The sequence below is a fragment of the Cibotium barometz genome, chromosome 56 (assembly GCF_041138505.1).
Source record: "Cibotium barometz isolate CiBa-2024 chromosome 56, ASM4113850v1, whole genome shotgun sequence".
Taxonomy (NCBI): Eukaryota; Viridiplantae; Streptophyta; class Polypodiopsida; order Cyatheales; family Cibotiaceae; genus Cibotium; species Cibotium barometz.
The window spans coordinates 36,225,060-36,241,191 of NC_141101.1; the positions used below are offsets into that span (position 1 = coordinate 36,225,060).

Below are 16,132 nucleotides of genomic sequence, written 5' to 3' on the forward strand. Positions count from 1 at the left end.
CCTCTGTGCTAAGAGGTATTGTGGGCTATCAGATTGGACATACGGGTGTAATCTCTTGGTTGATTTTGTTGTACTCAGCCTTTCATACTTTTGAAATCGAATAAAGAAATACCGCAAGGGGCGCCAAGCTTTGGGGCCAACAGGTGTCGCTTTGTTTTCAAATTTGGGCCCTCTAGCTCCAATCTGTTTTGTTTTCACATCTAGACTACAAGTGGACAAGTAATTGCTAGTCTACCGCACTCTGGTTTATATCGGAGGCCGGTTTCAAGGTTCCGTTGCCGGGACCAATCATCAACTTTCTGAAGGGGGTGAGCTCGTGGTTGCCTCGAAGAAAGCCATCGCTGAAAAAAAATTCAGCAAACATGTCTGATACAGAGGATGAGTACTTCTATCATGAAGAGGAAGGGCAAGAGACTTCTCCTGACAGAGATGTATCTGAGGATATTTATGCAGGAGAACAGGCTGCAGATGCTGAGCCTTATGAGGATGTAACACAGCCAGAGGATGTACATGGTAAAGAGGATGATGATGCTCGGTTCAAAGATTGTTTGGCTAGTGTTATGGATGTATTTATGCAGCTCACTCAGAGTGAGAGATTTGCTGAATTTATGAGATCCCGCACAGAGCCCGAGAAAAAGAAGAAGAAGGTTCGTTCTAAGAATCTTCCACAGGGTCATAGTGGTGCCATCCCACAGGAACCTCTCTTGGCCAGTTTCAGAACATGCAGCATGCTTATGGTGCAAACTCACAGAGTTCCTTCTTTGGACAGCCATCAATTCCTCAGCAGAACATGCATCCAGGTTATTTTGGTGGTGGCTCGGTGTTCCAATCTATGACTGGGGGTTATCCTCAAGGAGGCATGGGTATGCACGGGCCTTTTGGAGCTAATTTTCAGCCTGGTATGCAGGGGAATATGTATGGTGGTATGCAGTCCGGTATGCAAGGAAATATGTTTGGGGGCATGCAACCTGGAATGCAAGGCAATATGTTTGGTGGTATGCAGCCAGGTATGCATAATGGAATGTTTGGAAACATGGCTGGAATGTATGGTATGCCTGGTGTGGGAATGGGAAATGTTGACCCAATGATGGGCATGAATGTTGGGGGCAGCAATCTTGCGAAGCCACTTCCATATGATAATCTAACGCCTATGGGAAAGGCGAAGGATTACAAGGGGGAGCTGCAGTGAAATTTGATACATTCAGTGGGGCCAAAGATAAATTGAAAGCACTTACCTTTTTACAGCAATTTGATGCTGCTTTTTCTGGTGGGAATTACACAGAGTCCTCTAAGGTGAGGAAAGCTGCCACTTTTCTCAAGGGCAATGCTTTGCAGTGGTGGTCTACTCTTCTTTTGCAGGGCATAGCACCCACTACATGGGTCCAATTTAAACAGGTTTTCTCTTCCGTATGGCTCACATCTACATTTGAGGTGGATGTTATGACCGCATGGCACAAATTGGATGCTTCAAAATGTGAGAATTTGGAGGATTATAACAAGAAGTTTTGGGAAGCTTTACTCCCAATGACTTCTTATCGTGCGGTGCCATTGTCTGAGCAGGTAGAGAAGTATTGTTGTGGGCTGCCCAAAGAGGTGCGAGATTATTGTATCAAGACAAGAGTAACAAACATGTCACAGATGATTGAAAATGCTATGACAACTAATGCGTTACTCACTGGAGGTTCATCTGGGTTTAAAGGCAGTAAGAACTTGAGCAAGAAAGCTGAAAAATCTGGGCATGCTTCACATGATGCTAAAGGGTCTTCAGAGACGAAGTATAAGAAGTTGCCAATGCCCAAGAGGGCTTCTGAGGAAAGACAGGCTTTGAGAGATGCTCGGAAATGTTTTTACTGTACGGAAGAGGGACATATGTATGTCCCAAGAGGAAATCCCAAAAGGACTCTGACAATAAAGGAGAGCCCGAGTCAAAGAAACCAAAACCTTCTGCGGGGTTAGTTCCTGATCTTGTGGGGGAACAGCCAGGTGGTGAAGCAACAGAGTTGTGCAGGGCATGGGGCAAAGTGAGCAATCAGAATGCCTTGATATTCTTTGACACAGGTGCTAGAGCCAACTTCATTTCACCAGATTTGGCTGACCGATTGGGGATTCGTGCAGAGGAGATGGGGCCGTTACATGAGGCTAATATGGCTTGTCCAGGGTATGCAGAACCCGTTACTCCTATCATTGGGAAGCTTCCGCTTCATTTGCAGGGTTATGTGGACAGCGAAGAGTTCTTCATCATGCCTTTGGATGGCTGTGATGTTTTGTTGGGGATGCCATGGTGCCACAGGGTACATGCGGTGATGGATACTTACAATAGGAAAATCACTCTGACTCATAGAGGGAAAGAACATGTATTGGATGTAAAACTCAAAGGGAAATCTGTTCCTATTGTATCCGCTTCGGCGATTTCATCAGTAATGAAAAAGCATCTTTCCGCGTACTTGATTTATGTAAAGGATGCACAAGATGATGAGTCTAACTCTAATTTGTCAATGTAGATAAGGACAGGACTGATTTCTTATGTGGGTTTCAAGATTGTTTTTCCCAGTCATTGCCAGGAGAACTTCCTCCTGAGAGGCCAGAAGATCATGCCATTGATCTGATTCCTGGTAGTACTCCACCGAATAGACCGCCGTACCGTGTTAGTGCAGCCCAACAGGAAGATATTATGAGTCAGGTGCAGGAGCTTCTGAATAAAGGGTTGATACAGCCTAGCTCATCACAGAAGAAGGATGGTTCTTGGCGCATGTGTATTGATTACAGGGCGCTGAACAAGAACACCATCAAGAATCGATTCCCCATACCGAGGATCGATGACATTTTGGACCGCTTACAGGGCTCCACAGTCTTCAGTCGTATTGACTTGAAAAGCGAGTATCATCAAATACGTATTAGACCCGAGGATGTGCATAAGACAGCATTCCGAACCACGTTTGGGTTGTATGAGTTTTTGGTTATGCCCTTTGGTTTGACAAATGCACCTGCCACATTTAACAGAATGATGGATAGGATTTTCAGGCCTCATAGAGCGTTTGTGGGCACATTCTTTGATGATATGATTGTGCATTCACGAACTGAGGAAGAGCATAGAAGGCATTTGGTCATTGTGTTTGCAGAACTCAGAAACCATAGGCTGGTTGTTAATGGCAAGAAGAGTGAGTTCTTTTTGCAAGAGATACATTTCTTGGGGCATATTGTGTCTGCGCATGGAGTCCGTATGGATCCAGCAAAGGTGGAAGCAATTCTTAATTGGCCAGATTTGAGGACCGTGCATGATGTACGCAGCTTTCTAGGATTGTGTTCCTATTACAGGCATTACATACGGTACTTTGCTGAAATTGCTTCGCCTCTTCATGCTTTGACGAAGAAGGCAACTCCGTTTAGATGGGCTGATCGGGAAATTACAGCATTCAAAAAGCTCAAAGAAAAGCTTACTTCGGATCCAATATTGGTGTTACCGGACCTCCGAAAGGCTTTTGTTGTCCAGTGTGATGCATGTGGAAGTAGCATTGGTGCAGTTCTCATGCAAGAGGGACATGTCATAGCCTATGAGAGTAGAATATTGCAAGATGCCGAGAAGCATTTACAGGTTTATGAGAAAGAGATGTTGGCTGTAATTCACGCTCTTTCTACATGGAAATACTACTTGCTTGGGGCTGATTTCACTGTGCAGACAGATCATCAGACCTTGCGTTATTTCCTCACGCAAACTAAGCTTTCAGAGAAGCATTTGCGTTGGGCAAACTTTTTGTCTATGTTTCACTTCCAGATTGTGCATGTGGAAGGCAAAAAGAATGTAGTGGCAGATGCTTTGTCACGCAAGCCACAGGTCTCTGCAGTTTCACTTGCTTATCATCATGAGCTTGATGAAATGAAAGAGCAATATGCCCATGATGAGGACTTTGAAAGGTTGTATGATCAGATGTCTGAGGGTCAGCGGCATGAGCACTATACTCTCAGAGATGGGTTTTTATTGATGCATGGCAGACTGTGTGTTACCAGGCCATTGCGACTCAAGGTTATGATTGAAAGTCATGCTCCACCGTATGCAGGTCATAGAGGAATTGACGCCATGGTAAAAGCAGTGGAGACTTTCTTTTATTGGCCAACCTTGAGAAGAGATGTTGATGCCTTTGTGAGGCAATGCATCGTATGTCAGAAGGTAAAGTTTGACCGTCAGAAGACACCAGGGTTATTACAGCCTTTACCTATTCCAGATAGACCTTGGGAGAGCATTGCCATGGATTTTATATTTGATCTTCCACGGACACAAACGGGAAATGATGGCATCTAGACTATCATATGCAGGTTCAGTAAGCAGGCTCATTTCATTCCCGTGCGTAAGACGATCAAAGTGGATCATATGGTGAAGTTGTTCATGGCGAACATCTTCAAGTATCATGGCTTGCCTACGTCTATCATTAGTGACCGTGATCCACGGATGACGAGTTTGTTCTGGAGAGGGTTGTTTGACAACATGGGTACAACTCTCAAGTTTTCATCGTCATTTCATCCACAAACAGATGGTCAGTCAGAAGAGGCTAACTCTACAGTGTTGGATCTTCTCAAGTGTTATGTGTCAGAGCACAAGCAACAATGGGAAAAGTATCTTCCTTTGGTGGAGTTTGCATATAACAACACTGTACATACCTCGAAAGGCAAAGCGCCTTTTGAGATTGTGGAAGGAGGGAAGAAGGTACCACCCATTTTGCATACAAAGGATAAGATCTTTGAGGCTGATCAGTATGTGGAGAGTTTGGATGAAGCTTATCGGAGGGTTAAGTTGGCACTCCAGAAAACTCAGCAGAAGCAAAAGAAAGCCGCAGACCGTCACAGACGTGATTTACAGTTTGCATTGGGTGATTGGGTTCTTTTGCGCTTTGAAAAGGCTAGACTCAAGAAGATGAAGGGTAAAGAGCGCTTATTCCCTAAGTTGAGCATGCGTTATTATGGGCCTTTTCAGGTTTTGGAAAAGATTGGTGAGGTAACCTATCGCTTGAAGCTACCAGATCACTGGAGGATTCACAATGCTTTTCACGTGAGTCTTCTTAGACCTTTCCGTGGGGATGTGCCTGAGGATGTATCAGATGAGGCTCAGCTGGAAGTTGAGGAACTTGATGAGGTTCTGATTCCAGAGCAGATACTGGCACATAAGGAAAGGAAGGTACGAGGTAAAGTTTCCCGTCGCTATCTTGTGAAGTTCAAGAACTATTCACCGATGGATGCGAAGTGGATGGAGGAAGGTGACTTAACAGATTCACCTCAGGTTTTGCAGCTTTATCTCGATGCCTTTGAGTTAGAGCCGACTCTTGTTGTGGCTCATTCAGGTTCAGCAGAGCATGGGTCTGGAGCATTACCTGATGCTCAAGAGGGGGGTAGCACCTCCACTCCCTTGATACAGACAGGCTCAGATGACATCTAGAGGTCGCTTGGTGCAGTTTTTATCTCACCCGAAGGTACTGAGGCTGACAGTACATCTGTTTATGGGACTTCTATGATATATGTGTACTAGTCACATGGGATTTTGTGGATATGTATGGTTCACAGTGGTATACAACTTGGACTATTACTACGCCATTGTTTTGCAGTGAATGATGTTGATACATGTGCATGGCTTAGAGAGATTGGGACGCTGATCTTGCCATATTGTATATTTCACTTTGGATATTTTGCTGTATCACCAGAATGCAATCGAGGACGCTTGCCATTTTTCAAGAGGGGGGTATGGTCCACCTCCCGTGGCGGTGCGTCCCTTTGGTGTCGTAAGATGTCTCGAATCTCAGGCGGCTCTATCTGCTGCTAGAGGCTGAAGAAATCTGTGATGGAAGCCTGAGTGAAGACTTGCTATCCTCTCCTCTGTGTGTATGTGGTCACATCAGCGTCTCTCAATGTCTGCATATCTCTAGTAAGTACATCCCCACGCATCTCTGATCACTGTGATGCATCACCCAACCAAGAGATGCAAATACATCTCTGAAAAGGCAATGAAACCTTCCCCGTATCTCATAATACACTGGGCATCTAAACAAGTTATGTTCCTCTGACTCTCTCTGAGCTATCCAGTTGGGCAGATCCAGACGCCCGACGGTTTGCGGATCCTCACATCGGAGACGGTGCCTACACTCAGAGCATCATTGTGAGGCATCTCACTATGGCAGATATCCAGGCCAGGCATCTCACTATGGCAGATATCCAGGCCATCCGGCAGAGACCCATGCTAGAGCTCCTAGGATGATTACCACTCCAGCCATATACTGTTGTACTCACTGTCACTTTTGCACTCCCCCATATTCATGTATTCATGTATCCATGTACCCCATTTTGACTAGTAGCATTAGTTTCCCACTCTCCCTAGTTGCTGCTTCCGGATGCTCCCTACTGAAATATTGTAGGGCTAGATACTTACCTTCAGTTCTTTCTTTTCTTTTCCACACAGTGTATCAGATGTCACATGGTTGTAACTTTGGTCTCATAGGTCACTTTGGCCTTTTGAAGACGTTAATATAACATTTTATTTCATTTCATTTTCTCTCCAGTCAAGCATAGCCTGCATATCCTAGCCTCCTGTGGGATGGCCTCAGCCCACCTTGTCTCTAACCAGAGTCGGTGTGAAGATACCCTCTTTGGCCAATAGCAATCCTCATGGCATGTGACGTGTCTGTAAAGGTACCCAAACTTCTCAATGAAGCCATCTGCTGTGACCCGCAAGAAGTGCGCTCTCAAGAAGGCCAGCTCATTGGGTGGCAACCATTACCAACTAATGTGAGCTGTGTAAGATCGAGAAGAAGGTGGCTACAAGGACATTAAGGCCGACAGCTCAAGGAAACTGTAGGAGGAGGAGATCAGGGTATTATGAGCAAAAATAAATAACTGGGAATGATGCAAAGAATTGGCAGGAAAGGCTGTAGACGGGGAAGTGTTCAGGTAAGAAGGCAAAACTAGCAGAAACAGCACTGTAGGCAGCAAAAAGGGACAGAAGCCCCAAACACAGTGGAGACGGCTGCAGCTGCAGGGTGCAACACAAGCACACACACACAGCCCATGGGAAGAGGGGGCAGAGATGGGCAGACATTGCAGAGGAACAGGGGTCTTCAGCTCTACAAAGGTATGATTTTCCAGCAAGACTTTCTCAAATGCCTCCTCAGGAACTGCCCTCTTACTAAAACAATAATTTTTTGAATAGAGCTCATTACTTCTCAGATAAAATAAAACCCATAAAGCATCACACTCACCTTTTCAAGGCATGTTCATACGCATTTATTTTAATGTGCAGTAATGTCCCCTAGGTATGAATGACAAACCTTCCAGCCTTTCATGCTGCGTAATGACATTGCCTTGAGTGCAACCCTTCCTCCATCCTCAGTTTCTGCTTCGTATGTGGTAGCAACACCTCCTTGACCAAGAATGCCAATTATTTTGTACTTCCCTACCACCACATCTCCTCTATTGTGGACAACACTCAAAGGTGACCGCTTGCTTGTCCAAGTTCCACCAGCCTGCTCTCTGTACAGATAAACAGTAGATCCAGTCAGCTAAGATCAGAAACAAAGTGCTTCTATGCATATTTGCTGTAACAACTCCTTCCTCTCTCCCTCTCCTTCTCCCACTACAATCGTTTGGCATTACTACATTCCTCTTTGGCTCTGTCAGCATTGATTATTTTTAAAAGAGTCATGTTTGTTCGGTTGACTCTTGATTTTTGAATGTTCTGTTATACCTAATAGAAGGCTCCTTTTTGGGGTACAAAATAAAATAAACAGTCACATTTGCCCTCTATTGCAAGTATTTGTTACAAGTTGCTATTTGAATCCCTAAGAAAAGCAATTGATGTTTTAAATTGATGCACATTTTGTTGTATCTAGTCCTCCCTAAAAAATTCAGGCTCCGAAAAGGATTGTAATCTTTGAAGCCCAATTTTATTAAGTTTATTTCATGATTCATGAACATTTAAAAACATCAAGTCAAATTTAAGTATAGATATTGTAGCCCTCCTGGTATTTGTGGCACAACCTTAATATTAAAGGTGAAAAACAATCGTCCATCTATACTACTCACAATATCTCATGATCCATGACCATTTCAGAACATCAAAGGTCAAATTTAAGTATAGATATTGTAGCCCTCCTGGTATTTGTAGCACTACCTCAATATTAAACGTGAAAAATAATCATCGATCTAACCTTATTCTCAAAGTGGCTGACTAATGAGTACCTTTCTGAAGGTGGATGAGACTAATTTCTTAGTCTTACCATTAAAGCTTTGGGCTTTGCACCTTGGTTATAAGGTGCCTTAGAAAACGTTCAGAGGCACCTTAGAAGGTGGTAGAATATAGGTGGTGTTAAAGGGTATTACAGGAGGTCATGCCCGTACACACGTAACATTTATCATTACTCTACCGGTGACTGGTCACCTTGAAATTGTTCCCATGCTCGCAATGTGGGCCTGTACAACCAGAAAAGCCATGGTGTTCACTATTTTTTGGCTTACTGTTGTGCTGGTGTCTGTGTGTGTGTGTGGTTCTTTGTCTGCTTGCATAGGAGGCTCAAGTGGTACGGTTCCCGAAGCTTAGGTAATGAGTCACAAGTGCTACTATTCCCGGTGCTCATTTGTACTTGGCTAGATCAAGTTGGTACTATTCCCGAATCTATGCCAAGTAGAGGATCAAGTTGGTACTATTCCCGGATCTATGCCAAGTAGAGGATCAAGTGGTACAATTCCCAGATCCTCAAGATCGAGTGTTATGATTCCAGATCCTAGGGTCAAGTGGTAAGATTCCCAAACCCTTTAAGACATGTCAAAATTCGGATCAAGTGGTAGGAATCCCTGATCCTTGGATTAAGTGGTACGATTCCCGAACCCTATGGTCAAGTGGTACAATTTCCAGACCATATTAGATGAGCTCATCAATCAGACTCTTGAAGAGATTACATGTGCGGCTACTACCACGAAAATGGATATATAGACCATGTTTTTAAGACATAATCTATATAAAAGAAACATCAAACTTTCCTCTTTCAATGCTGGCATTCAAGAAAGAAAGAAAGATATATTAACTTTCCTCTTTGAATGCTGGCATTTGAGAAAGAAAGAAAGATATGTCTACAAAAGACCCAAAGGGCCTATGAGACCATGAAAAAGTACTATGATACCATAGGTAAACATTGCCATGGGAAAACAAAAAAAGAACATGAAAACTGAAAACTGAAAAATGACTTTATAAGCCTCCTGATGGCAAAGGTGGCTATGGTAAGGGCATGTCATGTCGTGGGAGGATCTCATGGATCTATCTATATGCGGTGGACATCCTCGGTGCTCTGGGTTGGGGGCGCCTGGCACATAAGATGGAGCAGGCCTGCTCACTCAAGCCTCCTATCTATCTAGGACGCGAATATGGCCCCCGTGTACAGCTGGTATGAGCTGATGTCGATGCAGCAGTGTCGACATGGGTGACTGAATTGGATGCTCGTGCTGGGAAGAAATCAGTGATTGATCTCTGGGCAGTGCCTTGTATGGGCTGGCCTTGTCTCTCGGCATGTCCTCTTGTATGAGAGAGACAGTTGAAGGGATCTTGCAAGTGCTTTGATACAGCTCCAATATCAGTTAGTCCTCTCCTTGAGACTTGTGTTTTGATCTCAAAACGTGTGTTTCTTGCAGCAATAGCGTTGCATATGTCATGATACGTATGTATGGATAATTCTGGTAATAAGTACTGGCAGTTTTGGCATTTCATACACATGTATAACAGCGTACACAAGGTCACACAAGCCAACTTTTTTCCACCTGGAAAATCAATCATGGGCCCTATGAGAATTATTTGATAAACTGTTTGCCATCAATTTGTCATGTCGCCTATTGCCTTGACATCAACTTGTGCATATGACTCGTTTTTTTGTGTGGGCAATGCTTGGTTTTATGCATATGATCCTCCAGAAATTTTCAGGACGCCACAAAGGCCCAAGGTCCAGTTGTTAGTGTATGTGTAGGTGATGGGTATGAAACGGGTTATAATTATCAATGTTCATAACCTTAGTCTTGCAAGACACTAATGGCCATATAGTTTCATCCCCTAGGATCACCCTCAATCGAGCTGCGCACTCTTGATCTGGAGACCCCCCTTGCCTGGCCCTCCCCATACCCTCACTTCAGCCAGCACCCCCCTTCCTCCTCTCACCATCCTTCCCCACTACCGCCTGGCCGTCGCTTCCGCCTCCATCAGGGCCCTGGGTTTCTTTCCACCCCACTTCCGTCAGTTGCCCCTCCCCACTATAGCCTGCCCCCCTTCTCCTCCCACCTTCCCTCCCCTGCTGCCATCTGGCCCTCGCCATCCGCCTGCACTTCTTTCCGCCCCCCTCTACTTCCATCAGTCTTTGCTCCTCCCCCCCCTCATTTCTTCCTTCCACCGCCTCATCTTTCCTTTGCACCCCCCCCCCTCTCATCTTCTTTTCACTGCCTCCTCTTCCTTTTCGCACCTTGGTCCTAGGTTCCCCTGCCCATCCTTTCATCCTCCCCTTTTCCTCGCAATTCGAAGCTCCTACTCCACCTCCTACCCCCTAGTTCACGCGCCTCCCGTGAAGACAAGGGCTTGGTTTGTTTTTCCTTTTGTGGCACGGTGTCGCCGCCTCTGGTCTTTTCCCTCAAGAGGACTCCATGGCAGACACTCAACCCTGACCGAGGCCGTCCCTCCTTACCCATCTTTCTCCGAAGCAGACCTCCAACTACTCGCAAGCGACAATCGTCTCCCTTGAGGCCTCCACATTGGTATGCAAGCTAGTTGGTAGCCGCTCAGCGCATAGACAGGATCTTCTGCAAGCTAGCCTCATTGGCAAGCCCAAAAAGATCACTTATATTCATCGTTTCGAGCATGGATATTACCAAGTCGAGTTTGATTCGCCTCCAGCATCAAACAGTAATGCAACTGAGCCACGTCACACTACATACAGCTCAAGCCTTCTTTGCGAGGTGGCAGCATGGCTTTGACCCAGCATCCAACCCCTGGCTGGTGTCTCTGGCTTTCCCGTTACAATTTACGTACTTGGCCTCCGGAAGGAATATCTTACCCTTCTCCTGGTCATAGGTGGAGTTAATGGGAGAGTAATGGACCCCACCCCGGGCCCCCCCACCCCCCCCCCATCCTAGGGGACTGCCGCATCGGTTCTTTTCTTTCTTTTTCTTGGAAAAAGATCCTTCTATTAGTTAACAAAAAAAAACAGCCTCGAGGGCTAAATACAACCATGAAGGGCTAGATACAAACTCGCCTCCATGTACGGGGCGAGGATCAAAGAACACAAGGGGGAGAAAGATACACTTCTCCTCCGGCTAGCCCCTCTATGTGGAGAAGGCTATCTCATACAAGGGGTGGGGGAGAGAATAACCACACAGGTGGTTTGTAGTGCCAAGTGGGCTCACCACCTCTATCTGTGAGAAAAGGGCCAAGTCCCCACAGCCTCAAGAAGGCTTCCCGCCGCTTCCGCATACGGTCAGAGCCACCCTGCAACTTCCCCCACTGGCCACGGAGGGTATGAATGATGTCGAGCCAAATGCTCCTGATGGCCTCTGCAAAAAACGAAGTGTGGGTGCCCTTGATGACTTCGCTACATCAAGCTCTCCAAATATGCTACGCAACAATGCTGCTACAAATCTCCCATCTCTAGCACGAACCCAAAGTCCAATGATCAATAGATAGGTCTGGGACTGGTATTTGCCGAAATGCAAAGTTGGAGACCTGAAGGGCTAAACCCCCACCTTCCTCCTCATAAGCCATGATAATCTCAGCCTCAGTGGCCCAAGCGATAGTGCCCCATGAAATGATACAGGTAGAGGTCTTGTCCATCGTGAAAATGCGGAGAATCCGCTACCAAACCTAGTAAACCTTCGGGCAATCCCAAAGACAATGTCATTGAGACTCTTGAGGGTGGCCGCACCTCAGACAAGCTGCTGGTCTACTACCAATGGCCAACCATGTGCAAACCGCCAAACTCCTGTGTGCCAGCAGCCACAGAAAGAGGGTGATCTCTCGAGGCTAAAAATTGTCCCAAAGCCTCTTCCAAAAATCTGAGAAAAAATGCTGTGAGAGTCCCTGTGACTGCCAAGGTGCCCTTGACCTTGGGCATCTGGATCCTACAGCCTAGCCGTGCGGTGTATGCGAAAAACGGGGTACCCAGTGTCTCCTCCCTGTCTACAGGATTGCCACTTCGGTTCTAGCTCGGATAGTAGGGATTCCTTCTCTTCGCATGTGCATAGCCTCTTCACGCAGAGTTCCTTGTGTCATATCGAATCAATGCCTCCATGGAGCTCCTATTTTGTAGAGTCGAGTACTCTGGCCTCCTAGGACATTGCTTCATTTGTCGTCAGATGGGACACCTTGCTAGAGCTTGTCCCTGCTATCAGTCCAGGAGAGCGCCACAAGTGGGTCCCTCCCCCCACTTCTTCCCGCGTTCCCAACACAGCTCCTCCTAAGAGGGGAGGGGGGGATCTCGGCCCCCAATTCAAATCATCACGCTCGGGCCCTTGAGGACCCCAATGCAAGAGAGTGGTAGGCCGCAGATAGAAGGCGAAACCACCGTCAGATTTCTAGGGCAGAGTAGCGTCACCAAGCTCGCCAACCTAGTGAGCCCCAAGAGGATACGGTTCTGTCAGAGAACCGTTATGAGCACTTATCACAACAACATGGTCCCCCTCCGCTCCCTTCGTGGGACCCGACGCCTGCCCCTCCTTTCTAGAGACCATTACCTTGTCGTGATCCCTCACCAAGCCTCCAGTTTCCCATGAGGCCCTCTAACCCAACAGAGTCCCCGGTCTCTCAACCTTAGCCCCCGTCTCCCTCATAGGTGACCCTTTCCTCCTCTGATCCCTCCCCCTCCCCAAATCATCCCCTCCCTCCTCCTCCTCCTCCCTCTGCCCCGACTTCCCCCCCTTCGGTTTCTTCAATCTCTCCCTCCTCAACTTCATCGGAACCCCTTGCCCCCGTCCGCCTTGCCTAAGCATACATGTCAGCCACAACTAACCCCGAGAGGAATAGCATACTAGCTCAGTTCACCGCTTCATCCACCATTTCTCAAAGCCAGTGGAGATGACCATCACTACCTCTCCAGTGCGTGCTCTCCCTCCAGAGTTGCCATCTCACAAATCCATAATTTTCCAAGCTTAAGATTAAACCCTGTGCATGTGCATTGCCATGGATGGGTCACCATTTAGCATGTGTATGTGGCATGCCAGGTGTTTTGTTGACATTTACTATGGTTGGATCCTTGGGAGCCCATTGATATGGCAGGACATATTTTCAGCCGTCATTAGTAGACGGGGCTTCTTTCCTTAATGAGTTGAATTGAAAGCATAAGTGCTTGTGAATTTGATTTTGATTTGTATGTCTGGTTTTGAAGCCTAGGCAATGCCTAGTTTAAAAGCATGTGATGTCCATACGATGGGGACACCTTGATGGACAAGTGTGTTGCATCACTTGTTTGCCTATCGGGACATTTGATGGGTTTTGCAGGTGGTAAGTATTTAGTTTAAAACCTTAATTCATATTGAATGGTTAAAGGTTCACACAACACTAAATTTTTAGGCGGACAAACTTTTGTCCGGGCAAACACCAAATGTCCACCCTCTCAAGCGGACAAAACTCGAAAGCCCCAAAATTTGAGCTTTGGGTGTAGGAAACCACCTTATGACTTAGGGGACACATCCCACTACTTCCCAAAGCTAATCAGCCCATGCTACCACCACTTCATATTCTCTCTCCTCTCTCTAGAAAAAAAAATCGTATTTCTCTTTTTTTGCTAAGAAAACTGATTTTGAGAGTTTTTGTTCATATCTTATGAAGGAAAAAACTTTTTGAAGTGCTGAAAAACCCTAGAGCTATAGCTAACTCTCCTCTACAAGCTACTTCATGGGGAGCAATTTTTATATCTCCATAGCTGCTGGAAAAGTATTTTACAGTCCATTACTGGCTATTTTCAGCTATGGTTCGATATCTTTTTGACTGTGTGTTACCTTCAGAACACTATCATGTGCTGTTGTCCAAGAATTAGGGTCTACAAACCTTAATTTCAAACCTGCATATTCTGCAACACCTCTTAAATCTTGAGGATTCACTGCTGAAATATTGGTAAGAATCAAAACTTTCACCTTGCCATCCAATTTCATGTGTTTCAGGTACACGACGAAGGCAAAACAATGGTTCTACTTTCAGTTGTGAGAGTTCTTTGGGCAAATGAAATGTATGTTGATAGAATGTTCACAGGTGTGAAGCTTCACTTGAGCCTTTGCTAGGGGCAAGCAGGCGAATGAATTTTAAACTGGTTGAGCGTCTCAATTTGACAGATTCACGCATGATCACATGGGGATGGGATCCCATGGTTCTCTCATGGTGATGGAGGGCTAAGGGGTGCCAGTCATTTGAAAGAAAAATGTTTGCTATTGTCTTCATTTGCATTGTGGAAAGAAGTGGTAGTTTGACAAGGTTGGTGGGCCTGGGCTTCCCACCACTGATGATGCTTGATCTATTTCACTTCTTAATGGTAATGAAAATGCTAGTTTGGGGGGGGGGACCAGCCCATCTTCTAGTCCCTAATGTGTAAATGTTTCATGATGGAAAGAAGCAAATCTTCTCAAATATATTGGTGAAATGATGTTTCGATGCTTATGCTGAATTCAATGGTTAATCACAGTGTTTAAGTTCAAATACTCTTGAATTAGATGAATGGTTGTGCCTCTACAAACTCTGCAGAATTAACTTTATAGGTGCTCGCTAAAGCTCCCGCCCCCCTCCCTGCTCGCGTTGCCTGCACATCTGCGCCCTTCGCCTCCCTGCCTGCTCGCCCCCTCGCCTCGCCTTCCCTTGCCCCCCCGCCTGCCTTTGCTGCTGCGCCCCCTCCCTCGCTGCATTGCCCGCCGCCTCCATTAGCCCCCCCCGCCTGCCTTCGCTGCTGCGCCCCCTCCCCAGCTGCTCTGCCCGCCGCCTTCCCCACCTTCGCGCCCCCCCCCCCTTCCTTCGCGCCTTCCTCCCCTCTGCAGCGCCCCGTCCCCCCCCTCCGCCAGCTCGCTCTCCTCCCCTCCCTCTTGCGCGCAGCTCCCGCCCCCCCCCCTCCTTTTTCTTGCTTCCGCCCCCAGCAGCTCGTTTCTTTTTTTCTCCGTCTTCCGCCTCTCTGTGTGCAGCTCGTTTCTAGCAGGATCTCCGCCTTCGCCGCAGCTTCAGACTCTGATGGAGGCTCCTCCCGCCCCGCCTCAGAGGGACTCATCCGCAGCCCCCTCGCCCGCCCCTGAGGACACCCCCATCAGGCTTTCTCTTTCGCCAGTAGAGGAAGCGAGCCTCACCGCAGAGGTGGAACGCCTCCAGGCTCATTCCACCATCTGCCGTATAGTCGGCACTCGCCCGAGCAGAGGGGAGATCCGGGATCTTCTTCAGGCCCGCCTTCTTGCAGATGTGGGCAAGATCCTGGACGTACAGCTACTGGGCCGTGGACATTACCAGATCGAGTTCGAGGCCGCCCAGAGCGTTGCCAAGGTCCTTGCCATGAGTCCCCTTGACATCAGGGGTGCTCGGGCTTTCTTCAGACCAGCATGGATTTGACCCAGCAGCGGCGGAGCAGGGAGAGCGCCTTTTCCATGTTACAGTTTGCTTCCCTGGACTCCTCCGAGAGCATCTTCCACTCCTCTCTAGGCTAGGAGCATTGGTGGGCTCGGTACTAGAGACTGGCCCCTCAGCAGCTTCAGTGGTGGCCAGAGCAGCTGGGCTACCTTCGGTCAGAGTGTTGGTGTCTGACATCTCCTCCCTTCCTAAGGTCATTCAGCTACCTCTAGGATAGGGGGGGATGGATAGATCAGAGAGTGGAGTTCTCGGGGCTCTCGAATCAGTGCTTCATTTGCAGGCAGGTCGGCCATCTGGCCAAGGCCTGCCCTCATAGGAGACCTCAACCACAGCAGCAGGCCACTGATGGCCCGCCCACAGATGCGGCTCGGCAGGCTGCCTCCGGGACACCTGCTCAGGCCACAGAGACCTCGGAGTGGCAGCCTGGACAGGGGCGCCGCCGAGGGAGACAGCCACAGCAGTACGCCTAGAGAGCGCTGCAGCAGCAGCCACAGTCTCAGCCTCACTGGGTTCCCGTGAGGAACAGCTTTGCTCCCCTCC

General features: G+C 47.3%; 1 protein-coding gene across 7 annotated transcripts in view; it reads right to left on the reverse strand.

Annotated features, from left to right (window-relative positions):
* LOC147607163 (uncharacterized) overlaps positions 1-16,132 on the reverse strand; it is a 175,801-nt gene that overhangs the window by 118,688 nt on the left and 40,981 nt on the right. For all 7 annotated transcript variants that reach the window (XM_086791550.1, XM_086791546.1, XM_086791547.1 and 4 more), the window contains one exon: positions 7,305-7,506. In XM_086791550.1, the coding sequence (XP_086647676.1) occupies positions 7,305-7,506 (202 nt within the window). The remainder of the gene's footprint in view (positions 1-7,304; positions 7,507-16,132) is intronic.